The sequence below is a fragment of the Podarcis pityusensis genome, assembly GCF_964106645.2.
Source record: "Podarcis pityusensis genome assembly, chromosome: 6".
Taxonomy (NCBI): domain Eukaryota; kingdom Metazoa; phylum Chordata; class Lepidosauria; order Squamata; family Lacertidae; genus Podarcis; species Podarcis pityusensis.
This window is the reverse complement of record NC_138030.1, coordinates 82,273,517-82,301,231: the sequence shown is the minus strand read 5'-3', so window position 1 is coordinate 82,301,231 and position 27,715 is coordinate 82,273,517. Positions and strand designations below refer to the sequence as shown.

General features: G+C 42.2%; 2 protein-coding genes across 2 annotated transcripts in view; both read right to left on the bottom strand.

The window, feature by feature from the left end:
• Window positions 1-16,043, bottom strand: part of LOC308479545 (complement factor H-like) — a 46,914-nt gene extending 30,871 nt beyond the window's left edge. Inside the window, 8 exon segments of the mRNA XM_081010249.1 lie at window positions 1,054-1,236; window positions 3,692-3,892; window positions 4,626-4,799; window positions 5,996-6,166; window positions 10,692-10,904; window positions 13,104-13,286; window positions 14,315-14,485; window positions 15,683-16,043. Of these exon segments, the coding sequence (XP_080866375.1) occupies window positions 1,054-1,236; window positions 3,692-3,892; window positions 4,626-4,799; window positions 5,996-6,166; window positions 10,692-10,904; window positions 13,104-13,286; window positions 14,315-14,485; window positions 15,683-15,746 (1,360 nt within the window). The 5' untranslated portion in view covers window positions 15,747-16,043.
• A 599-nt stretch (window positions 16,044-16,642) lies between these two features.
• LOC308479774 (coagulation factor XIII B chain-like) lies at window positions 16,643-25,458 on the bottom strand. Its single transcript, XM_081010628.1, has 5 exons — window positions 25,259-25,458; window positions 23,851-24,027; window positions 21,689-21,877; window positions 20,113-20,289; window positions 16,643-18,766 (listed from the first exon to the last, which is right to left on the bottom strand). Exons 1-5 carry the CDS (start codon window positions 25,317-25,319, stop codon window positions 18,573-18,575), a joined length of 798 nt encoding a protein of 265 aa, XP_080866754.1. The 5' UTR covers window positions 25,320-25,458; the 3' UTR covers window positions 16,643-18,572.
• Between the last annotated feature and the right edge of the window lie 2,257 nt (window positions 25,459-27,715).

Sequence of the window (27,715 nt, the reverse complement as noted above, 5' to 3'; positions counted from 1 at the left end):
TCCTGTGTGAGTGCCTGGAGGCGGTTGGAGGGTGGATGGCGGCTAACAGATTGAGATTGAATCCTGACAAGACAGAAGTACTGTTTTGGGGGGACAGGAGGCGGGCAGGTGTGGAGGATTCTCTGGTCCTGAATGGGGTAACTGTGCCCCTGAAGGACCAGGTGTGCAGCCTGGGAGTCATTTTGGACTCACAGCTGTCCATGGAGGCACAGGTCAAATCCGTGTCCAGGGCGGCTGTTTACCAGCTCCATCTGGTACACAGGCTGAGACCCTATCTGCCTGCGGACTGCCTCACCAGAGTGGTGCATGCTCTGTTTATCTCCCGCTTGGACTACTGCAATGCGCTCTACATGGGGCTACCTTTGAAGGTGACCCCGAAACTACAACTAATCCAGAACACGGCAGCCAGACTGGTGACTGGGAGTGGCACCGAGACCATATAACACTGGTCTTGAAAGACCTACATTGGCTCCCAGTACGTTTCCGAGCACAATTCAAAGTGTTGGTGCTGACCTTTAAAGCCCTAAACGGCCTCGGTCCAGTATATCTGAAGGAGCGTCTCCACCCCCATCGTTCTACTCGGACACTGAGGTCCAGCACCAAGGGCCTTCTGGCGGTTCCCTCACTGCGAGAAGCCAAGTTACAGGGAACCAGGCAGAGGGCCTTCTCGGTAGTGGCACCCTCCCTGTGGAACGCTCTCCCACCAGATGTCATAGAGAACAACAACTACCAGACTTTTAGAAGACATCTGAAGGCACCCCTGTTTAGGGAAGCTTTTAATGTTTGATGTATTACAGTATTTTAGTATTATTTTGGAAGCCGCCCAGAGTGGCTGGGGAAGCCCAGCCAGATGGGCGGGGTATAAATAATAAATTATTATTATTATTATTAAATCAACATGGGATTTGCAAACATGCACACCCTTAAGCTTTCCTATAACTGTGAAAAGTCCAAGAAAATAATATAATGTACTGGTTGTTCACAGCAGGACAGGGCAGGCTCCAGGTTCTCAGGTTCTATATTGTCAAATTGGATTCCATAAATAACACTTACTTTTTATGTTACAACGTGGAGCAGGTGACCAGCCATTTTTGGTGCACACGGCCTTAGCTTGTTGATTTATAGGATCATATCCAACCTCACAAGAATATGAAATTTCATCACCTTCTATGAACTTCTGCCAAGTATGGGCATTGAATGTACCATGTGCAAGCAGTCTAGGAATATCACATTTTTCTAAAAGGAAAAAAATAAAAATAAAAAGGTTGCATCATTGATTGACATATATTTTGGCAATTGAAATCTTATTTTCAAGATAGATGGTGCATTACTCAAGAGACTTGGTTTAAAGTTTTCCTATATGCTTTTGCAACATATAGATGTAGAAAATAGACACACAATGTGATTCATAAAATAGTTTTTTTATGGACCCCTTCATGTGTTGAAAGAATCTTTAGGAGTCACAGTGACACACCACTTTTTTCTCTTTTAACAACCTTTCCTAGCTGCTTAAATATGAATTGATCCGATTCATATTTGAAGGTGAATCTGTATTTGAACATGAATGTTATTTGCCTTCGCAAAACAATTCAGAAACCAAAACACAGACATCCTTCGAAATTCTCACTGCTCTGAATTTTGCAATGCAGTTCTCTGGCCAACTGATGTGTAGAAAGGGGCATATGCTAGGGTACTGTTTGGATTAAAATACATACATATTTGGAAAATAGCATACAAAAATGCATTATGTAGGGGGAAATGGCTTTGCAAAAATGTGTATGTTAGGCAAACTGCCATACAATATTAGCCAATCTTTACTGACAATTTGTCACTATATATACCGTATTTTTCGCTCTGTAACACGCACCCGACCATAACACGCACGTAGTTTTTAGAGGAGGAAAATCCGTAGGCATGCCACCCGTAGGCATTTCCTCCATAATACGCACAGACATTTCCCCTTACTTTCTAGGAGGAAAAAAGTGAGTGTTATGGTGCAAAAAATACGGTATATGTGTGTGTGTGTGTGTGTGTGTGTGTGTACACACACACACACACACACACACACACACACACACAAACCAATAAACTGATGCGGAAATGTGGAGAAATGAATTTAAGATTGGAAAAATTAGAAACTCAAAGAAACTAAAACTCTCCCCCCCCCCCGCCCCGGAATAAAACTTTATTTAGAGTTCAACAATAACAAAGGGAGGGGGGGGAAACCACAGTAGTTGCAACATCATATAATTACATTTAACCAGTTTTAACATTTTAACATTTTATAAATACTAATAAAGAAATTATACAACATCACTTTTAACTTACTGAGGTTTTCATAATACACTTTTCTCTCTCTATCTTTTTCTTAACGTATCAAAAAAGGGAAGACCAAGAAAGGAAACACAAAAAGGAAAAGAGAAAGAGGAGAAGAAGAAGAGGCGGGGGAGGAGAAGGGAAGGGGGGGGGAGAAAAGAGGAAGAAGAAAGCAAAGCAAAACAAACATATTTAACTTCCGATTAGACTCATTGTATTATTATTTCTACATTTTTTTCACACACAGTTGCAAGTTATTATATTTCTTTCTTTGTTTCCGTCAGATATCAAAAGACCTTATATTTGTTGTTTTACAAGGTTCATTCTATTTCTGCCAAGAGATATTTGTTATTGTAATACTTTTCCAAATACTCTTTAAAGATTTTCCATTCTTTCTGTACTTTCTGTTTTGGATACCCTCTAATTCTCCCTGTCATCATGGCCATTTGTAGATATTCTATCATCTGGACCTGACACTCCTTTATCGAAGGTATTTTGTCACTTTTCCAGTTTTTTTGCGATCCTGGCTGAGATCCTGGCTGCTACTGGATCCTCGCCATTTCAACAGTACAGTCATTTGCCAAAGGGAAGAAGAGGCGAGCAATCTATTTCATCTCTGTGGGTCTCCAGCAAGGGCAGGATCCTGTAGCGTACTTTTTGAGATCCTGGCTGCTACTGTTGTATACATAAAAAGTGGTCTATTTTCTTTTTTGATTTCTGGTGACATTATTCCCAGGAGAAAGGTTCAAAGAAACTAAAACTAACAGATTACCCAGGAAGGGGTGTCACATCATAAAGCACTATGGCCATCTACTTATTACACCAAAGTTGAGCAGTTAGATTTTTTGTTAAAGGAAAAAGTGTACCATGGAACCCCTTCAAATACTATTATAACTATTATTTTTTATACTTAAAGTATAGGCGTATTTTTAAGATTTTGTCTTAAAACATTACACAGGCATTTGACAGAAGGGACTTACAATGTACTTATGTGGCGATCAGAAGGATGAGAGATTAAGATGATCCAACCCACCCCTACGTCCATAGCCACCTGCCCAAATGCCAAAATCTTCCACTGATATCAGGGGGTGGTGATCACACAGAAAGCCTTTCCATCAGCCCCCCCCCCCCCATATTTATGGAACACAATCGCCACTACCAAATGGGTCAACCTGGTGCTCAGCTTATTATATTTTTAGTGCCATATGAAGACATTTTCATATTAAATTTTAAAGTTTTCCACTCTGACTACTCACTGTTTAGCCACTTTACACATATTCCTTCCACAACTTTCAGAATAGGCATATTTTGTGTTTGCACATGGTCGTTTCCATTTCTGATCAAAGCTGAGAATGCAAGGAAAATGTTAACTTACTGAAGCATTTTGGTTCTGGACTCCAGCTGAATTCAGTGCATGAAGTTCTACCCCATGTTTCTTTATTTATTGGTAGAAAACCATCATGGCAACGATAGTTAACTGTTTGTCCCACCTTTCCTGGAAAATAGTAGTCTGGCCAGCGTTCGTAGAAATCAGATAGTTGTCCATTCTCAATCCAAATATAGTCACAGTTCTTTGCTTTGGAGAAGATAAGAAAAAGGTTAAGCCAAACATAAATAAATCAGGAAGTTCCACTTGCTATTTTCCTTGGCTGGCTGGTTTAATGGGGGTTGCACATTTGGCTCAAGTGTATCAGTGTCTGAATATTATCTGGGTTTCCCTCTTTGGTCTGTGTATGAAAACAGAAATAGATGACTGTGGCAGAAGATGCAGGTGGTCCCCAGACCCACGTTTGCTGCCAGGAACAGTCAGAGCTGGGGAAAGACAGTTTGCTGGGGCTTGAAGACCACAGTCTTCTCCAGCCCAAAGATAAGCTTTTGGCCCTTAGAACAAGGACATAGGGTAATGGTGCAGGGAACTCCGATATTTTAGCAAGCATTGAAATCAAATCTTTGCAAAAAGCTCGAGCCTATGCAGACATTCAGTCGGATGTGCCTGCATCCCTATTTCATCCGATATATTTGTGAATGACGGCAATAAAACTTTGTACTTGGGAACAACATTTCAGTGGGCAAAAATCTGAGCCCTTACTCTGACTGTGAATAACCCAGCCTCCATCCAAGGGAGCCCATGTGCCTCCATGCACAGCCCCTGACCTCCAGTAATAGAGCAATAGGTAGAGGTTCATGGCTCTCCCTGCACACACACCTCAACTATCATCATGATGGGCATATAATTCATAAACTGCAAAGTTGGATGCATTTAATGCTAGTTGTTCATGTTTTGAAACTGCAAAGAGAAAGCTACTTACAAATACAGCCCGGAGAAGGAAACCACCCTATCTCTGTACACATGGAAGGGAACAGGCGGTTCCGAAGCTTATAGCCAGACTCACACCGTGTTTCAATTATGTCTTGATATTGATAGTGACTCTGCTTAGGATAGTAGTCGCCATTTTCTACTTGGGGTGGGGAGCAGACAATTTCTGTGGAGGAATACAAGGAGGACACTTGGTCAGCAACAGATCAAGCAACAAACTCTTTCCCTGGCTAGATATAATTCAGTACATCAGTATGAGAACGTATTTATTATTTGTTAAAAACAAACTTCAAAGCGGTTTACAAAAGAATACTAAATTTTTCAATAAGTTAGAAAAGCAATAATTTTAAAGACCAAAATCTTAATAAGGAATGGGGGAAATTTATAATCTATCTTAGAAACCATTGTAAACAGCTAAAATCATTAGTCAGGTTGGACTAACACTTGCAGTTTAATGGTGAATTTTGGACATAATGGAGATGCAAAAAATTTGGATTATTATAAAAGATGCAGGAGGAAATGACTAACCATAGGACCCACAACGGGGATGAGGGAAGTCCAGGAGATTCTGTGGAATCTTGTTTCTATATTGTATGTTGATATGTTATTGTAAAATTTAATTTGAAAAACCCAAATAAATTTACAAAAAAAGAAAGTAAAAAAATAATAATAATAACTTTCAAAAAGATAAAATAACAGTAGAATAAGAACAGATTAAAATTCACATCTAAACATCTTAGCAAAAGATTGCAAAACCAGAATCAGCGGAACTTGCTAAAGAAAATTTACTTGATTAGCAATATGTATTTTGTTGAAAAGGAACAAAAGTTGAAAAGGAACAAAAGCACATGTATTCTGTTCTTGGATCACCGAATTATTAGTCCCTTTAAAATAATATAAGCACAGTGCTGCAACATGCCACTGCCATTCTAGATGTTCCTCTCTTCCCTTTCTGCTGTCATAGATCTTTTTTGTGAACCACCCTGAAACCTCTGGATTATTGGGTGGTATATAAATAATAATAATAATAATAATAATAATAATAATAATAATAAGTGCCTTTCCGGACACCACTGTAGGAGCATTCCCTCCTATATGCAAGATGTAAGTGAGGAATAAATAAATACCGGTATAAAACACAAAATGGCATAGTTTTAAAGGTGTAAAAATCATTGTCTTGATTCACCAAGGACAACGTTCTGATCTATTTTAAATTATCTAATCCAATCCACTTGACTAAAATTGCAGTCTTGTGCACAATTCCCTCAGAGAGTTGTGCAACAGAGTGGGCTTACTTCAAAGTAAGCATGCACAGGGTTACACTGAAACGACGACAGCTCTAGGCACTGGAAACATACAAACCTATGCACGCAAGTCTTGAACTCCACCCATTCCGAGTGCATATAGCATCCGATATCTCAGCACGCTTGTACCCATCAGAACATGAGAAGTGAAGTCGGTCCCCCTCTTTGTAAAGTTTCTTTGGGTTTAGTATATATCCATGATCGATGTTTTCTTCTTGGCAAGTAATTTCTATTGCAAAATACAAACAAAATTTCCGTATTAGGAAATGAGGTGTTAACTTGTAACAAAAAGAAATGTAATGCAATGTTTCTAAAAAGTTCCTTCCATGAACACTTCACTGTATTTCCATTTCTAAGGCGCCAGAACTCAGAAGGAGTCACGTAATCATGCACGAGAGCATGATAAATGCAGAATTGAAGCCATAATTCTCATTCAGGAAGGAACTAGCTTCAAGTCCAGTGACATAAAATATTTTCAACAGCTTCCATATGTTTCCTAGGTGTCAGTTGTGGCTGGCTGGTGTGGGTGGTTTGGCACTGCTCACCTGGGCTACCCAATGTCGTACATTGCTGCCAACTACCAAGAGTGGGCGGCAAGGCAGTGGGGAGTTGCGACACAGGTGCAGTGGCAGAGTCAATTCAGCACTCCTGTCACTGTCACTGCCACTGCCACTGCCACTGCCACTGCCACTGCTACTGTGCTGAACTCCTCACTGCCTTGACCTTCCCCTTTCTCTAACTGGCAGTGATGCCAGGAGAGCAATGCTCCCCTACTGGCCACTGCAACAAGGGTTACTGCCTCCCTTTCATCCTGAGCATTTCCCTTGAGCATCTTGACTCGTTTACTCAAAAAGTGAATGCCTATGTCATAGAAGCACAACAAAGGAAGTGAGCTGTGGCAACCTTGCCTCTCCTCCCCTGCTGGAATTGTGCTTGCCCTCATTGCCTAAGGATTCTGGATGCGTGAAAATGCCTTGCTCTATACTGGATTGCTTCTGTGCCTGGCCACAATCCAATATTTGGCCATTCATTAGCCCTGGTGAGAACAAAAATGGCCTTTCCAAAAACACTGTCTCTACAAGCCGGCATCTGGAAAGGCTAGTTGCCCCATCCCCAGGTTTGAACATGATACTCTGGATGGCAGAGGTACTCTATCCAATTTGCACAAAGCACTCATCTCTTACTTTTTCACTCAGCACCAATGGCTGAGAACAATGTGCTCAAGCAGCTTCTTAAACTACCTGTGACAGGAAGCTTAAAATACCCTACCTCATTTTTGTAGATGGCTTGCCTGTTGTGTCAAGTAACATTTAACACCTTTTAAGGAAATAAAGCATTTAAGAGTGCCCCCATTATTCAATCTTCATTCAGTCTATGGGACCTCATCAAAATTGCTCCAGCCCGGTTCAGCTTTCCCCTCACCTTTTTCTCTACCTTTTACCCTTGCCTCAATGAACTGAGAAGGTTCAGGAGAATTCAAGTTGCTTGCTTTGGAAACCACACCATGTCAGGCTCAAAGGAACCTATGCATGTACAAAATCCTTTTAATTTACATGTCAGGGTTGTTCCATGAAATCTAAGTCTTTATTACAGTGTGCCAGATTCCTAGCAATTGGGAGAACAAAGGGTGTTAGATCTCCAGACTAAGAGTCTGCCTCTCCTTATCTGAACTTCTGAGATTGGATATAGGCTCTCTGGACTTAAAAACACTGGAAAAACTGCCGAGCCATCCAAGAGTAACAAAGCTATTTCTCAAATTTCAAAGTCATGCCATCCCTCTGCTTCTCCCCAAAATGGGTGCCTTCCTGAGTCATTTCCACATGGACGCTGTACCTCTACTCCCAGCTAGACAGAGGCCAAGTCGGTTATCTCTTGAGCAACCCCTGACTGCTCCACCTTCAAGATTAAGCCAACATGGAAATCTTCCAGGTCCTCTGATTGATACTAACACAGCTGCAGTTAATACAGGAGGGCCTCAAAGAGTGACTTTAAAGAAATATCTGCTCCTTAGGAATGTTGAGGAAAGAGCAACAATAAACACAACCCCAATTAACTCCATACTAGAGGAAATTCAAGTAATAACAAACAGTATTCAAGATTCGATGTGTGACCTCAGCAAGCCTAGGACAAACCCCCATGAACCTGCTAATGTGGGCAGCAGGAATACGAATAATGATAGGTCTGGGAAAGAGGAGATACTGGCCTTTCTACAGGAGGAATCCCCGGTAAGGGACTCACCCAACCAAGAAAGACGTTTGCAGACCAAGGGACTGGATCCAACTATACGCCGAATCAACATGTATGACACTATAGATATTTTCATCCCCACCTCTGTCCATGGAACAGTCTTTGCCCACAGTTATGGAGGAGAAGCAAGCAAGATCAGAAACTACACAGGTGTCTGGGGGATTGTCTGAACTTGATCAGGAGACGCACACTGGGAAGCTGGTCACCCCGAGCGCTGAGCTGCGATTGCCCCCAGCCGAGGACAAACCAGAAACCTTCCCAATAGATAACATAATGCCAAACCTACTGGATGTATCACAAACTGTTAAGCAACCTATTCTCCCACCTGTGTTCCAGAACTGCCTCAAAGCCCATCTGCAAGAAGTTAATATTTTACTTCATCAACCTTCATCTTGCCCCGCAAATGCTGAATTGGCTATGCCGGCAGTAGAGGACACCTCAACAGAAGAACTCCTGGGAACGATTTCTGGGACACACATTCCCGTCGATGCTCTCAATGCTATCCCCCTTCAATGCAAATTTGTCTTTCCATCAAGAGTGCCAGAAAATTTAATCAATCCACTCCCATGGGTATCGCGTCCTCAGTAGATAAGAATTAGAATTAACGAGCATACTCTATCGTCTTTCCAAACCTTGGTGTATTCTGATTGTGTGATTCACTTGATCTCGGTAGGGAGTGGTGAGCTCTCTCCAGTAGCTAGAGTCACTTGGTTTGAGGAGGTTATGGACATCCTAATAACCAAATTGCCCTATTCTCACTCGCACAGGCCACCTAAGAAATTGGGGTTTGGTGAGTGGACTGATAATGAAATCAAAGGCATTAAAGTAAAGGTTAGGAGAATCTACGGAGGGTCGAAAGAGGCAGGCAGCTCCTGATTGCCTGATACATATTTCGTTAGAACCAAACAACTTAGGGAGTCTATCCAGCTTAGTCAGATAAGACACAACCAGGCTTGCTGGGACTCGCTGCTTTCAGCCATCCTTACCAATGATCATAAGAAATTCTGGAAGGCTATTGTATACCCCCCACAGACTCAAAAGCACCGACTGACATTGATTCCATCTATGCTCTGGGTAGAGCATTTTAAGGCGATCTTTTATGACGATTGTATTCCATCAGACAGCCAAGATCTTGCCTCTTCCTCGACCCTGGTTGAGTGGCCCCGTTACTGAAGTAAAAAATTTAATTTCTCAGATGAAACTAGGCAAAGCTGCAGGCCCTGATGCCATCCCGTCTGAACTAATTAAATCCAAGCCAGACTGGTGGGCTATGATTCTAACGGAAATATTCACTGTGGTGGACAGAACTGGAATTATGCCTAATTCATGGCAGAAATCCATAATTATCCCAATCTTTAAAAAGGGGGACAAAAAGTTACCTTCCAACTATCGACCAATAAGCCTATTGTCAAATATTGGGAAATGGTATGCAAAACATCTATTATGCAAATTAACTACGTGGCTTGACGTGAACAACATAGGCCCAGAGCAGGCAGGGTTTAGACCAGGGAAATCCACTTTACGTAACTGTATAGTGTTATCCCATTTAGCCGCCAAGTACATGTGGCAACATAAGAAAGCCTATTTGTGGCCTTTTTAGATCTTAAGGCTGCTTTTGACTCAGTCGACAGGGGGCTGTTATGGTCCAAACTCGAGTCACTGGGCTTAGATCCCAGGTTACTTTACCTGATTAAAAAGTTTTACTCAAATAATACCTGTCATATAAGAATAACTCCAGGGGACGAGGTGTCAGACCCTGTTGCTATAAATCGAGGTGTGAAACAGGGCTGTGTTCTTGCTTCCTCTCTTTTTAATCTCTTCTTAAATGAGCTTGCCCCATTACTAAAACTGGTGGATGCTCACAGCCCAAAACTCAATGCACCAAAAATTCCCATTCTCCTATATGCAGATGATATGATTCTGCTCTCACGGACTAGAATTGGCTTAAAGCGTTTGTTAAATGCCTGTATCGACTATCTGTCTAGAATGAAAATGAGTATGAACTTCGATAAAAGCAAAATAATGGTCTTCGGGAATTCTCATAAGAGATATAGGTGGGTTTTTGGTGGGAAACACATCCAGCAGGTATTTGAATTCAACTATTTGGGGATCACTTTCCATCACAGGCTCCGGTGATCTTTGCACTGCGCAGGGGCGGTGAGTGCCAGCAAGCTGTCTATGCAGGTCATATTGTGCTTCTTTGCAACAAGAGGTAACCAACATATCCCTTCTGCCCTCAAGGTTTTTATTGCTAAAGTTAGAGCTCAACTGCTCTATGGAATTTCAATCTGGATGTCAGGGTTTACCCAGTCCGTGGAACAAGCGTGGGCAGCCTTTCTATTTAAGATTTTTGCTGTCCCATGCTGCTGTCTAAAAAGATTTAGAAGAAGAAACTAAGGGAAAACAGCCCAATGAGAACTTGGTGTATTCTTTAACCAGTGATTATTGAGATTCTTCAAGCAATATATAATTTTTGTTATTTTAAAAATAATGCCGTATTGAATTACCTTCACATTCAGGATACGCAATTGCTTCTCCATTGCACCGGATTACGAAAGCAGACGGGGAATAATTTGCAGCAGGAGCATGCCCTGCTTTACAGGCAAGCTCAACAGAAGTACCACGTTGTACATATAAGTTTTGAAAACGATGCTCATCCGATTGCCCCACCACCTCAACTTTCTTGCTTTCCATTTCAGCCAGTGAGATTGCACAGGGCTCTGTGGTGAGATGAAAATAGATTCTGTTCATGAAGGCAACCAGAGTATGTATTTGCCATATTGGAAAACTTAAACAAAAAGGAAGATTTTATATACATCAGTCTTGGGAACACAAGTCAATTTTTTTGACATACCATTGCATTTGAAAAAAGCAACAAATTCTCTCTCGCACACACAAACATCATTTGCAGAATTATCATTAAAGTCATGTGAGAACCTATGGCCTGCAGGCAGAATCTGGTCTGCCAGGCTATTGCAAGTAGTCTACCAGGCCTGGCCAAGTAAAACTCCTCTTCTGCTTCTGCTAAGGTGCCTCTTTGCAGATATAGTTGGACTACAACTCCCATCATCCTTTTTTTTTTTTAATAAATATTTTATTGAAATTTTTAAGTTACAATATAATAATCAAACAAAATTATAACAAAACATAACATACTTTCTTATCTTCTTGTGACCTCCTCACATCTCCCGCCCCTACCTTCCATGTTAAAAAAAATTTTATCCAGCAAATTATCACCTTACTTCCATCCTCACTGTCTAATTATCAATTAAATTTATCCAACTGTTTGTCCAAAATAAAAATTGTTTTTTCTTACATTTTCTTATCTTCCTACTTCTCTTCATCTATTTTGATGGTGCCAAATTGTTTATGATCAAGCATCCTGCTTAGCATTCATACAATTTGCAATGTTTTTGCAAATAAATCTTAATTTTTTTTCAATCTTCTTCTACCGTCTCCTCTCCCAGATCTCAGATTCTGCCGGTCATTTCAGCCAATTGCATATAGTCCATCAGTTGCATCTGCCATTCTTCCAGTGTGGGTAGATCTTGAGTTTTCCAGTGCTTCGCGAGAAGTATCCTTGCTGCTGTTGTGGCATACATAAAGAATATTCGATCCTTCTTTACCACCCCTTGGCCCACCATACCCAGAAGAAAGGCCTCTGGTTTCTTAGAGAAGGTATACTTAAATACCTTTTTCAGTTCATTATATATTATTTCCCAGAAAGCCTTCACTTTAGGGCAGGTCCACCAGAGGTGAAAGAATGTTCCTTCCTTTTCTTTACATTTCCAACACTTATTATCAGACAAGTGGTATATTTTTGCAAGTTTGACTGGTGTCATATACCATCTATATATCATTTTCATTACATTTTCTTTCAAAGCATTACAAGCAGTGAAGTTTAGCCCAGTAGTCCACAACCTTTCCCAGTCCTCAAACATGATATTATACCCAATGTCCTGTGCCCACTTTATCATGGCTGATTTTACCGTTTCATCTTGTGTGTTCCATTTTAACAGCAAGTTATACATTCTTGAAAGTACCTTAGTCTTAGGCTCTAACAATTCCGTTTCCAACTTCGATTTCTCCACCTGGAACCCTAACTTACAACTCCCATCATCCTTGACCGTGTTGACTAGAGATGATGGGAGTTGGAGTCAAACAACATCTGGAAGGCCACAGGTTCTCCCAATCACAGACACCGTGCTTGTTAAGTTTCCAAAGTACTTCAAATAGATAACAACAACAGTTTAATATTTATACCCCACCCATCCTGCTGGGTTCCCCCAGCCACTCTGGGTGGCTCCCAACAGAATATTAAAAACACGATAAAACATCAGATATTAAAAAGTTCCCTAAACAGGGCTGCCTTCAGATGTTTTCTAAAAGTCAGATAGCTGTTCATTTCCTTGAATCAGATGGGAGGGCGGTCCACAGGCAGGTGCCACTACCAAGAAGGCCCTCTCCCTGTAGCTTTGCTTCTCACAGTGAGGGAACCACCAGAAGGCCCTCAGAGCTGGACCTCAGTGTCCAGGCTAAATTATTGGGGTGGAGGCACTCCTTTGTGTATACTGGGCTGATGCTGTTTAGGACTTTAAAGGTCAACACCAACACTTTGAATTGTGCTTGGAAACGTTGTTCCAGCAACTAATTTTCATATGATTAGTACCTATATTTTACAGAATGGGGACTGAAGCTGAGAGGATACTGGCATGCTAAAGATAATGGCTGAAGGCAAGATATGAACTAGGATTGTCCCTCTCCATATCTCACATGCTTCATGCTGGTGCTTTACTAAGGAGAAACAATTATTTGAACCTTTCCCAAATATATCACATATAAAAGAAATTAATGAAGCAACCCTATGTGCATGCCAGAAGATGGAATTTCTATCAAAACAGAGGGGGGAAAGTTCTTACCTAGACAAATGGGCACTTTTGTCCAGTTCCCATTGTTACAAAAAGTTCTGTTTTCTCCTTCCATGGCATAATATTTTTGGCATTTGAATTCTACTGAAGAACCAGATGCATATTGCTTCTGTGATAAGGTGATAATGTCTCCATTCTCAATAGTGGGTGTGTGACTACAGTTTTTCCCCATTTCTAGTAAATAATAAAGTGATAGGAACAGTGACTTAGTACAATTACCAAAGGTCAAAAATGAAGGACTTTGAAATCCCTTTGTTCAAATTAGGCATGTCGAGATGGAGTATTTCTCTCTCTCTTGAGATACAGTGGTACCTCGGGTTACGAACTTAATTCGTTCCGGAGGTCTGTTCTTAACCTGACTGTTCTTAACCTGATGTACCACTTTAGCTAATGGGGCCTACCACTGCCGCTGCGCGCCACTGTGCAATTTCTGTTCTCCTCCTGAGGTAAAGTTCTTAACCCGAGGTACTACTTCCGGGTTAGCAAAGTCTGTAACCTGGGACCGTCTTCGCTTCCCATGCAGGAGCAGGTCTTTTGCGTCTAGCTGTTATTTTGTGATACCACAAGGTGCTAAAAGAAAGAAAGGGAGGGGAGGCGGGGATCATCACAGGGACTCATTTCTCTGTGTGTCCTATTCCATTTGCCCTTTGTGCTGCAAGGTTACCTCATATCTGTAGCTGTCTTTACGTGTTCAAAACGGGAGGATGTAAACACATGAGGAAATACAATAGGGACAGACTCATTTGCTGCACCCACTCAGTCATTCATTGTGGTTTCTGTCAACTTCCATTTAAGTCCTGAAAAAACCCATTAAGGTCAACATGGGAGTAAAAATAGTCTCTAACTTCCCACCCACTGAAATGTATGGGGATGTATTTAATAGCACCACCCTATAGATGCACTTCAGAAGTAACTCCCTTTCAGTGCAATGGGCTTAATCCTTGGGATGGGGTATAGGATTACAGGCCTGTATGTCATTGGATTGTGACCCTTCTTTTCTTTTTCCCCTCCTCACAGTCTTGAGAAAAGGAACAAGAGCTCCAAGATGCAAACTGGCCCAAAGTGACACCTTGATTCCATGCTGGAGGTAGGATGTGAATTCAGATTCAACTTTGCATGCAGATGAGTTTCCAGAGGCTATGTTGGACACCCCACATTTTGATTTAGAGTTTGCAATATTGAAAGTCAAGATGCCTCTTTACCCAAGGACCTGGGTGCAGGTGTCCACTTTTGCCCATGACATGTTATCCATTCAGTGCCTTCCAAGACATATCCAGGGTTGCACTTGTATTGTGTTCTGTCACCCTCCAGGTACCTGGCCTTCTCATCACTTATCATTTCCCCAAAATCAATGTCAAGTGGTTCTAGACAAACTGCAATTATATTTACCATCAATATCAACATTCTCACATTTTCCTGAAAGCACAGTAAATATCAGGGACCATGCTGTGGAGGACTGCACTGAGGAGGAATGGTGGGAGCCTCCTCCTGCCCCCTGCCCCCTGCTCCTGATCCAGATCCTGAATTTTCCCAGGAGCAGGAGCACAATATAGATTGGGAACAGTGGTTTGCAGAGGGGCAAAGTTCAGAAGGCAGAAGCTGGGATATACTGGATGGTGAACACCTAGAAGAAGAAACACTGGAAGGGAGAGGGTTAACAGATTCGCAGTCTCTAGACAGCATTCCTCCACTGCCCTCCCCAAAGCTAGAAGGGCTCAGAAAGTCACAGAACAGAAAGCACAGAGGGGACAAGCTGAGATTACGAGACGTAGAAGTGACATAGGTTCATAGGGACAGAAGGGGGTGGGCTATTTAATTGGGAGCACCGCTATTACTAAGAGATGGGTTCTTAGTTCTCTTTCTGTGATTACTAAAGTTTCTAACTAGTAAGAAGAATCCTTTTCCTTTGTTCTGCTTATGTACAGCCACGGAGAAGGATGCCAATTCCCTGAAGCCTGACAGTAAATAAATAAAGCTGTACTTTGAAACCAAACACAAGTCAAATATTTCCCTTTTTTTAAAAAAAAAAAAATGTAAGCTGATGCTATCATTTTAATGTTATGTTAACGTTTAGATGTTTTTTAAAATATTTATCTGTTATGGCCTTATAGTTTTTGAACTAACTATAACTGGTAAAACACATTTTGAAGGTTGGAACTCTGAAAGACACATTAAAAATGTGTTAAATAAATGCATCTTAAATCCAATATTTTTCAAAATAACCGTCTATATTGGTAATCTTCAAGTATAAGCATTTATAAGGCTGAAATGCTCTACCATTTACAATATAATCATCATCATCATCATCATTTATTATTTGTACCCTGCCCATCTGGCTGGGTTTCCCCAGCCACTCTGGGCGGCTTCCAATGAAGATTAAAAATACATTAAAATGTCACACATTAAAAACTTCCCTAAACATGGCTGCCTTCAGATGTCTTCTAAATGTCAGATAGTTGTTTATTCCTTGGACATCTGATGCAAGTGCATTTACAAGTTGGTATATTAATAAAATCATTACCGCTAATTATACTGTTGAGCTTTTCATACATTAAAAAGTGTGGGCTCACCATTTTGGGAAGTACAGCATGTCCACAGAAGAAATGGAAGAACGGAGAACAGCCAGCTTTCCATAGCGTTGCTTGTTGCTCTGGACCACAGGATACTCACTTTCTACAACTAATTTTTCTAATGACTGTCCTTGCAAAAAAAAATCACTGGTGGTTCATGGCTCTGTGCCGTGAGATGAGGAAGGATTACTGGAATGGGGAACATGAACTTTGAAACCAACAAGGAGTGCTTGTGAAAGATTTGCATTGGCACAGCACTTGGTGTGGTGATGGCAGCTAGGCCGAACAGCAACAAACCTTTCTTACCAAGTTGCAAACTTCTGAGAAAGCCCTTTTAGCTGTCCTCTAACAGCAATGTGCACTACTAGGCAGAGCTAGCTCAGCTCCACCAGTTGCAGAGAAGCAGCACCAGCACTGAAGCCAATTTGGGGTGAGATTGCATCCATTTCGGGTGAGACCTTGCCTGAAATCGGCACGCTTTCACTTGAAATTGGCAGCAATGGAGGCACAAGGGCCAACTTATCCATTAGGGTTAGTGGCGCTCTGTGCCAGGGCGCCCGCCCATCAGTGGCACCCAGCAGCAGGAGTCCGGAACATGCTGGGCGGCGGTGGTGGCTCTTCCTATGGCCAGCTGTGCTCTCTCACTTCCTGCCTGGGAGAGGAGGTGGTGGTGGTGGCACGCAAAACTACATGGCGCCCTTCTCCCTCCTGCCCGCCCCGTGGCAGTAGCAGGACTGCTGAGGAAGCCCGCGTGGCAAGCGAGCCTTGAGCTGCCCAGCTCAGGGGGCGAGGAGGACGAGAAGGGGGAGAGGCGCCAAGAACATCACTTGCACCACGGCGCCAAATATGCTTAAGATGGCCTGGCAGGCACCACTTCTCTGCCAGTGCCAGATGTTGCAGGGCACACAGTGGAGGCAGTGGTGGCAATGGGTCGTTCTAAAGGAATTATAATCTGGATAATTAAAGGTTGCATTGAGCTTTATTCCATGAAAGAAGAAAGGGTTAATCTATCCCACTCACTTGAGTGGACTCCAAGCACAAATGGTCACATAGAAAAAACAAGTTCCTGCTAAGTAAATTCCCAGGAACAATGCGGATGTAATAACTTGCCATCTGTTTGCTTAAAAAAACAAAACTGGTTGTGAAATATTAAGAAATGCCACATTCTGGATGCTTATCAAAATAGGAAATATTACATTGTTTCAAGATCCCAGTTTCATGGATTTTGCACATAGCTGTCAAGCGTCCCTTATTTGGTGGGACAGTCCCTTATCCCAGCGCCATGTCCCGCTGCTGTCCCTTATTGATGATGTCCCTTAAATAAGCTACTGAAGGTAATGGGGCCCTTTCTATGTCCAGCTGTCCTTTGTCAACAACAAATTGTTGCTGTTTTTTTGTGTTGAATATATGCTATATGGTAATTTATGGACCTAATAGGTATCTAAAGCCATTTTCATGCAACAAAATATGTATTTTATCAAAGTAATTGTTGATCCCTTATTTTGGCTGCTGATCCCTTATTTTTGAGGCTGCTGGTCCCTTATTTTCAAATCTGTAAGTTGACAGCTATGATTTTGCACTGCTGCTTTACCTATTCACTTCCCTATTTCAAGGGGGGCTAGTTCACAACAGCCCTCCTCCAATCATTTCAAATACTATAAGTGAAGACAGCAACCGTGTTAAGAGAGATGTTGAAGACTTCCTTGTTTCAATAGGCTTTGGGGAGCTGGCTGCTTTTAATGAAGGGGCTGGTGCTGTGTTGTTTTATATAGTTTCTATATAAACTATATATATGTCGTTTTGAAACCAGCTCCCCACAGAGCACATCTTTAGGGAACTGGCTTAAGGCACCAGGCCCGTTGGCAGACTCACTCTGCATTACAAAGATGGCATGATGGGTAGCAATATCAACCCCACTGTGTGGGAATCCCTTGTAGTCAACCACAGTGCTGAAGAGACAGACAGTCAGATTGGGCATCCATAGCAGGGACCAGAGGAGGAATAACTGCTGGGAGGAACACAGAAATAAGAAATGCAATACTATATCTGCCACAGCACAACCGGATGCCTTTATCAGCCCCAGAAGCAACAAAACATGTCTCTCCCCTATCGGTCTCTACAGCCATAGCAGGCGCTGTAGCTCTCCAGCTGTTTGACTTCACTCCCAAAAGTGCACTCCTCCATTGTCTCCCAAGACAGACAAATGCTAGCAGATATATGGTTTTAATTGTATCATGTTTAAGTTTTTTAATGGTTCCCGCCCCCCCACACACACCAAGTTAAAAGTTGTGATCAAGCTATAAGCTGTCTTAAGTCCCTTCAGGGGAAATGGTGGGGCATAAATATAATACGATGATGATAAGCTTGGACTACTGCAATGAGCTCTACATGGGGCTACCATTGAAGGTGACCCGGAAACTACAACTAATCCAGAATGCTCGTTTTCCATTTTTGGGCTAACAAAGCAAGGACCCCAGTACTGGCGTACATAAATGACCTTTTCTGACACCTGGGAATTTCAGTCTGAATTATCCCCAAGGAAAAGGAGCAGTTTCTGACATGAAGCGCCAATTCAGTGGGACTGATCCAGCTCCCATGGGGAGTCAGGGGCATCGTAGAGCAGTTAAGAGACCTGGAAGGAACACCATGCATTGCACAGGCAGAAGGCAACATCAGTCTGACTCTGGCACCTGTGAGGTCATGTGCCCTTGGCCAGTGCCCCCAGCCGGCTATCTGAGCTGTGACTTGGGGAATCACTGTTAAGAAGGGTAGAACCTTGATGAGGATTTGGAAGAAGTCGTCTTCATATATCATAGAGTGAGACAGCAAGCAAACCCCTAAAGTATTTTAGATAATTCAGGAGGGATCACCAAGAGTCAAGAGCTCATCCTTATCCTGAGATACATGATGGAAGATCCATGTGCCCATCGAGACACTTCCTGACTGAAGGAGCTGAGATGATATACCCTTTCCTGCACAGAAATTCCAATGTATGATTGTGTTGAACCAGATGTGAATGTCTCCGACCTCCAGACAGAAGCAGTTGTTTGGAATCCAGCTGTTTTTTTGTGATCCTGCAGGGTGCTGCAAGGGGTAAAAAAAAAAAAAAAAAAAAAAAAAAGAGCAGTTAGTCTTCCTGGTCTTCCTGGAAGACCAAAACTCCAATAAGGAGTGGGGAAATTTTACAATGTACCTTAAAAACCACTGTAAGCAGCTGAAAACATTAGCAGGATTGCAATAACACTTGTATTGTAGCAAGAACTATGGATACAATGGAGTTATTTAAAATATGGTTTGTTTAAAAAAAGATGCAGTAGGAAAGGTTTAATAATAGAACGCATTGAGGGGAAGGTCGGAAGTCCAAAGATTTGGGAGAATCTTAGATTATGGACTTTTTGGAGCTAGCCGACCTGACTGGAAGAATCCATGACCAGAAAGAAGAGGAGTATCAAGAAGATTGGAATAAATTTAAAGACTATTTAGCCATATATTGTAATATACAATAATTTGAAGTCACTTGAAAATATCAAATAGGCTTAGGAATAAAATAAGAATGAATTGTTAAGCATTATGGATTTTGAACATTAAGAAAAGACTAGAAGATAGTAAATTGAGGGGGTTAATTTTATTATTAGAAAGAGGAGAACTGTTAGAAGCGGATACAATGAAATTCAGTTAGGGGGGATTTGAGGAAGTCAGTTAACAATGGAAATTAAAATGAACTTTAGAAGGAATATGTGTTTATATTTTTGTTTCTTTTTCTTTTCTTTTTCTTTTTTAGTATTGTAATGTGTTTTCTTTTCTATGTTTTATATGTTATATTTGTTAAAATCAATTTAAAAAATTTGGGAGGGGGAAAGATTCAGGAGAATCTTGTAATTTTGGATGTGTGCTGGTATGATTGTAAACTTAAATATGCAAAACCAAAGAAAAATTATCACGAAGAAAAAGAATCTGTTAGTTTTATTTCATTAGCAGAGCCTTGTAGTAGTTTGTTTAGTGAGAGTGGAAAGTACCAGACTGGTCCAAATGCAAGACCCTACAAATAGCCTGCACCCGTTAAATCACAGCTTCAGGTTTTATACAAGTCAGGTTTGGGGAGTGGGAAGTGTGGCCTCTATTCAGACCAATATGGTAGCATCTGTGATTCCTTCTTCATCTATTTATTCCCCTTCACAAGAAGGATGGCCAGAGGAAAACAGGCTGCAATTTACCTAGACAAACTTGACTCCATACTTTTTAGCTGTTGCTATAGATGTTGACCCCCTTCATGGATCACTGCCTTGTCATGGCAAAGGGGCTTGAATAACTAAGAGAAGCTATGAGCTATGCCGTGCAGGGCCACCAAAGATGGACAGGTCATAGCCGAGAGTTTAGACTAAATGTGATCCACCTGGAGAAGGAACTGGCAAACAGAACATGCCCCTTACCCAGACACTTCAGTGGTTCTGTCCAGTTTTGTCCATTGCATATCATCCATCCAGATCCTTCCATCACATAACCGGGGTTGCACTTGTAAAATGCCCTTATGCTCTCGAATTCCTGAAACTGGGTTCTCACACTTCTTACAGTCTCTGCAAAGTCAACTTCAGGTGGTTCTCCACAAACTGGAATGATATTTCGTGCCAAGATTCCATTATCATCATCATCATAATTAACAAATTGCATTGCATTTCCAGGAGTCTGTCTTTATTACAATTCAAATAAGCATGACAGCTTATGGTTTTGTTTTTTACAAAGGCCTCATCAACAGGTTTTGTGCACGTTTCTGGTTACTTTGTTTTGCTCCCCTTGTGTATTGCTATTATTTACCCGCCCATCATCCTAATCCATCCCACAGCAGAAGACCATGCAGACGTACAAGGTGTACTGTGGGCTCAGGAGCCACTTTTAAGAAAGCACAGAAAATTAAAAGAGGTGTGGGAAAAGGAGACAACAGGGCAGATAGATAGTCACAGCTGGGGGAAATTATGGGAGAAGCGTACGTTGAAAATGCTGTCTATAAGAATAAAAGAAAATTATTATACAGTGGTACCTCAGGTTAAGTACTTAATTCATTCTGGAGGTTTGTCCTTAACCTGAAACTGTTCTTAACCTGAAGCACCACTTTAGCTAATGGGGCCTCCTGCTGCCGCCATGCCGCCAGAGCACGATTTCTGTTCTCATCCTGAAGCAAAGTTCTTAACCTGAAGCACTAATTCTGGGTTAGCGGAGTCTGTAACCTGAAGCGTATGTAACCTGAAGCGTATGTAAACCTGAGGTACCACTGTAAATTATTTTGGAGATGATATTTAACACCAGTCAAATTAAATCAAATAAACGAGGAATATTCAGTGTTATGTTGGAGGGGATGCCAGGAAACAGGGAATTATGCTCACGTGTGGTGGGGGTGTAAATATGTACAATATTTGGGGGGCACAAAGGGTGTTTAAGGAGACAACAGAAATCACTGGGTTAAAGCTGACTGAAAGTCCAGAGGTAACATTATCAATTAACGATGAGGTGGAAGGTTCACAGGCTGTGATGCTCACAAATTTATTGACAGCTGCACAAATTATTACAGCTAGAAAGTGGAAGGGGCAAGCAGAGTATAAAATGGAAGAATGGCATAAAAAGGTATTGGATATAGCGATTAACAATAAATTAACATGTGCCATTAAGGTAAGACGGGGAATATGCAGGAGAAATGATTTTGGGGAGATATGGAGGGTGTTTGTAGAATTTGTACTGTTAAAACAAAAATGGGTCAAACCACCGCAAGAGGTGTTGAAATTCTGGGGGGTTGGATAGTTACAATGGAATGGTCTCGGTGGTGGGGTGCACATGTTTATTCTTATTTATTTATGATTATTTTAAAAAGGAGGAGGAGGAGGAGGAGAAGGAGGAGGAGGAGGAACAGAATCTGTAGGAGCAACTGGACAAACTGGCTTTCAAATGTAAAAGTAGGATAACCTTGAGTATTTCAATAATCCAAGAGGAATTATCAAGTGTTGAAAGCTCCTTAACCTGAGATGCATGATGGGAGATCCATGTGTCCGTCATTACACTTCATGACTGAAGGAGGCCGGAGGATATATCGTTCCCTGCACAGGAATTCCAGTGTCCCGTTGTGTTGAATCACATGGGAACGCCTTCGGCCACCAAACAGAAGCAGGTGTTTGGCATCCAGCTGCTCTTTTGTGATACTACAGGGTGCTAAAAAAAGAAGGAAAAAAGGGCAGGTGTTTTTACTGTAGTTAAAGGTAAGGTAAAGGGACCCCTGACCATTAGGTCCAGTCGTGACCGACTCTGGGGTTGCGGCGCTCATCTCGCTTTATTGGCCGAGGGAGCCGGCGTACAGCTTCTGGGTCATGTGGCCAGCATGACTAAGCCACTTCTGGCGAACCAGAGCAGCGCACGGAAACGCCATTTACCTTCCCGCCAGAGCGGTACCTATTTATCTACTTGCACTTTGACGTGCTTTCAAACTGCTAGGTTGGCAGGAGCAGGCACCGAGCAACGGGAGCTCACCCCGTCGCAGGGATTTGAACCGCCAACCTTCTGATCGGCAAGTCCTAGGCTCTGTGGTTTAACCCACAGCGCCACCCGCGTCCCTTTTTACTGTAGTTAGGGTAGCCTAAACTCAACCTTGGAATTTACAGATGGTCCAGCTTTCATCATGCCAGTGGGAGAAAACGAATAGGACGTTAAAGGCTTCATTGTGTCCGCATATCCAAATTCACTTAACTTACTCTTTTATTTATCTTCTTTATATTTTTACTCTTCTATAGCTGCAGGTTATTACAATAACCCTGCCAGTGTTTTTATCTGTTTACAATTGATCTGTAAATATTCAATAGACCATTTCCATTCTTTTATAAAAAGTTTGTTATCTTGATTTCTTATTCTTCCAGTAAGTTTTGCCATTTCTGCATATTCCATAAGTTTTTGTATCCATTGTTCCTTTGCTGGGACTTCTTCTTCTTTCCATTTTTGGGCAAGTAACATTCCTGCCGCTGTAGTCGCATACATGAATACCGGTAAATTTCTATGCAATTTAGGTAGTTCTATCCCTATAATTCCCAGAATTGTTTTTTGGGGGGCCCAATTCTCATTACTCTGTCATATGGAACTTTCTCCCAGCTGACATCAGCCATGTCCCTTCACTGTTGTACTGCTGGCACCTAGCAAAGTCCTTTTAATTTCAGCAAGCATTTTAGATACGTTTTTAAATTTTATTTTATGGTTAATTTTTTAATAGTTTTTATTAAGAATTTCAACATATCAAATTATCAAAAACATATAATCTTCATTCCCCCCCCGTTTTTTCCCTTCCCCCCTCCCCAAGAAAAACCCTCCCTCACTCCCCCCAAGACTTCCCTCAGCTCCTCTCTCTGATTTTTCAACACATATTATTCTCTGCATATTATAAAATTGTAAAGATCCTTAAATTATCTATCTATTATGTTAATAATAATAAATTTGTGTGTGTTTATTCAAAACCTACCAAGGAGTCCAGTTCATTTTGGGGTTTTTTTTAAGTAATTTGTAAAAAGTTCCCTTTCTTCTTTAAAGCCACAGTTGTCCTTATCTCGCAGTTTGTATGTCAATTTCTCCAGTTCCGCATAATCCATCAATTTCCCTTGCCACTGTTCTTTTGTCGGGATTTCCTCATTCTTCCATCCTTGTGCTATTAAGACTCTTCTGCTGTTGTCGCATACATAAATAAGTTCTTTATTTTCCTTGGCAGGTCTTTTCCTACAATCCCTAACAGAAATGCTTCTGGTTTTTTAAATTTTATGGTTTATTTTGACTGCTTTTCTCCCCTTTTCACAAGAGCCAACTCCAAGGGGTCGAAATCCTTTTGCCCCCACAGTAAAATATTTAGCCCCTCTCCCCCCACAAAGTTGATGGGCATTGCCATTCAAATGGGGTGGGGGTTGCCGTGAATTGTGATCAATTATGAGGGGCAGGGCTTACCTGCCCCCCCCAATATTTTATTCAAGTTGGCACCCTGCTCCTTTTTATCCTTTTTAAAGTCTTCCTCTACACCAGAATGCCAGATGAAGAGAGCACTTTTGGGAACAGTTGGCAACTCTGGCTCATTATGCATCACCCTTGTGTGACTTGTGTGAGTCAGCCCTTAGAAATTATCCTAATAAACAAGCTAACAGAATATGATCTCTTACCTAAACATTTTGGTGGTGTTGTCCACTTTTGTCCATCGCATGTTGTCCACTTGGGCCCCTCCAATACGTATCCTGGGCTACACGTGTACTGTACTCTTGCATTCTCAAGTTCCCGATATTTAGTTCTCTCCCCTCTTACCGTCTCCCCAAAGTCAACTTCAGGTGGTTTTTCACACACTGGAATGATATTTAGCATTAACAATCTGAAGAAGAGATTTGACAATAAATTATATATCATATTTAATTCCATTTCCGAGATTATTGCCATTTGATAAGCATGGCAGTTTTTACAGAGGTTTTGTCAACTGATTTTGTTGGCATTCCTGGTTATCTGGTCTCCTTTGTATTGCTCTCCTTGTAAAGCAGTTCTTCTCCTTGACAGTTGTGTAAAAGAGGCTGTGAATCTCCTTCACTAAGACCAATAATAATGATGATGATGATGATGATGATGATGTATTTATACCCCACTCATCTGGCTGGGTTTCCCTAGTCACTCTGGGCTGCTTCCAACAAAATATTAAAAATACAATGAAACATCAAACATTAAAAACTTCCATAAACAGATGCCTTCAGATGTCTTCTAAAAGTCAGATAGTTGTTTAAATAAATGCAGGAGGGCATGGTGCTCTAGTGTCTTCTTGTTTCAGCCCTAAGCTACTGCTTCTGAGCAACATAGCATATAAGGCTGAAGATGGATGTTATGGGGTTTTTTAGGATGATGTTCCTATACTGACACCACCATTTAATTCAGGTTGATACAAAGGGAAAACCCATTTTTTTCATGGCCATATTTATCATCCATATTTAGTCATGGCCAGCATGACTAAACCGCTTCCGGCACAATGGAACACTGTGACGGAAAGCAAAACACATGGAAATGCCGTTTACCTTCCCACCGTAGCGGTACCTAATTATCTACTTTGTTGGCAGAAGCTGGGACAGAGCAACAGGAGCTCATCCCGTCACGGGGATTTGAACCGCTGACCTTCTGATCGGCAAGCCCAAGAGGCTCAGTAGCTTAGACCTGAGCGCCACCTGCTCCCCTTCATATTTACCACTTTTGGTCAGCTCTGCCGTTAGATATTAAGACAACTGTCTCATGCAGCAGGTGCCAGGGATGGCAGCAGCCCCTGCTTGTTCCTCCATCCCCATTCCCCTCCAGTGACAACATGGCATTGCTTGGGCACCCTCCCTTTATCTGATCAGGTGACCAGTCAGCTTTTGTACATGGAATGGAAAGGAAGCACCATACTGCCCATTGCTTCAGGCAACAAAATGTCTTGGACCAGCCCTGATGATCATCAGCCCACCCTCTTGCATTCTTCACCAGTTAATCCTTTTGATACCAAGCAGAAGAGCCACCTCCTTTCCCCCTGGTTAAAACTGCCTTTTTATCTGAACAACTTACCATTTTGGGAAGTACAGCCTGTCCACAGAAGCAACAGAACTATGCACCTCAGACGGTTCATCTCAGGATGTCAGGCAATTTTCATTTGATCTGCCGCGTGTAGTCTAGCTCCGAAATGCTCAGAGGAGGCTAAACAAGAGTCCAAGGCCTGAGATCAGCTCCCCCTGTTGTAGTTAATGGTTTGCCGCAACACTGAGATATGCCTTCTTTGGTGATTGGGGGAAATAATGGGAGGTGGAGGAAATCGTTAAAATAAGCATTTGCTGTTGAAAGGCTCTGTAGGTTTCGTGTTGCAATCTGGGCAGCAAAAGAAGCAACGCTAAACCGGGAACATGAGAAGCTGTCTTGTTGTAACAGTATTGGCTCTATATTGTTTGACTGGCTTCAGCTCTCGGGCAGGGAGATCATCCGTTACCTAATCTGTTTAATTGAAACTGCCAGGGATTTTAATTTGGGGCCTTAAGGGGGCAGAGCATGAACTACAGTCCCTCCTTCAATCTAAAGGTACACACACACACACACACACACACACACTCCCCTCTGGCAAGGAAAAATCCGATCAATGCATTGGGATGTACTTTACTTAGCTGGCTGCAGCTTTTGTTGGGGGGAATGTCTTATTTTGAGATGAGCTAGTGTCAAAATGCTCACCTTCACCTCAACTATTGAACATTAATTTATTTACTATTCTATTTAGATCATACTTTCCCACCAATGTGCACAAGGTGGTCTACATGATCCTCACCACCAGCATCCAGTGATAAGAGAGGATGCAGTAGCATGACGTGTAAATAATAGGACCTTCTCCAACTTCATTGTTTTGAGTCAAATGATCCCAGATCTCTGGATAAAAAACTTTCTTTAGCAACTGTGTGGACTGGTCATGTTGTACGGATGCCTGATGATTTTCCAAAGCAACTACTCTATTCCGAGCTTTAAAATGGAAAGCGTAATGCTGGTGGGTCAACAAAAGAGATTTAAAGACTCTCTCAAGGCAAATCTTTAAAAATGTAGTATAAACACCGACAGCTGGAAAACACTTGCCTGCGAGCGCTCCAACTGGAGAACAGCTTTTACCAAAGGTGTCACAGGCTTCACAGACGCTCGAACTCAGGACACAAGGGAGAAACGTGCTAAGAGGAAGGCACGCTTGGCAAATCCACACCATGATCAACTCCCACCCGGAAACCTATGTCCCCACTGTGGAAGGACATGTAGATTCAGAATTGGCCTCCACAGCCACTTATGGACTCATTTGTTAAAACCGTGTTCATGGAAGACAATCTTACTTGGCTACAAGTGATCACCAAAGAAGAAGAAGCAACAACAACAGCTGCCAACTGGAAGTCTACCAAGCAACGTTCTCGATACCAGTGGGTTGGTAAAACTGGGAGACTGACCTTCGACAAGTTTACTCATCAAATGTAGCAAGCTAGGCATCCCTATATATATATAGAGAGAGAGAGAGAGAGAGAGAGGGAGGAAGGGAGGGAGAGAGACTTTTGAAATATGTCTTCTCTTATGTCATCTCATACATCTGACAAGAATTCCCATGCCTCCTTTTCTAATTTGAAGATAACACTCTTCCCCCCATTAATACTACATGATTAACTAAATGCTTATGCTCAGCTTTGCCAAGGGAGTTGCCAGGTAGGAGAGTTAAATAAAGACACAACCAAGGAGTGTTCAAAGTAAGGCAGCCCAGAATTTGGCACCCTATCTCTGCTGCAGCAGGTCAGCACCTCTAAATTAAGACCCAAGGGTACTTCTCTGAACAAGGAGACCTTTGAGGCTTTTTTACATTTCTATATTCTTCACCGGTGGAGGTGGTATCTCCAGTGGCATAGTGTGGGGGCAGGGAAGTGTGGTCCCAGGCACAAAATTCTGATGGGGCACATCCAAGTGCCTCCACGCAGACACCGGCTTCCGAGGGGAACCCAGTCCTGCCCTAGCGAAGGCAACAGAGCATCCCGTTGGGGGGCTTCCTCTGCTGCCCCATCCCCTACTCCACATCCTTCCCTGCCTGCTGTCGGTGGTCTCTGGGCCCCGGAGGTCAGCCTGGGCTTGGCACTGTGTCCCGGGCAGAGGCTGGCAACCGTGGAGGCTCAGTGCAGACTGGATGGAGGGTTCTGTCCACCTTCCTTGTGCTCTGCCGCATTCCTGAGGCCGAGTTGCCCTTCACTCTCCAGGCTGTGGCGAGTCACCCTTCAGGCCCCTCACTAAATGGCCACCTGGCCAGCGCTCACTTGCTCCTCACTCAGCCAACAATGAGCACTGGCCAAGTGCTCCTCTCCACAGACATTGGGGGATTGTGTTAGGATATAGTTCCTGAAATATACTCAGAGTCGAGAGTGGATTTCATGCTCTTTATTCAGCTCATAGTGGTGACGAGGGAATGAAAGTTTCCCCACAGTATCTGCTTTATATACATTATTTACACAATGGGCTACACGTGAT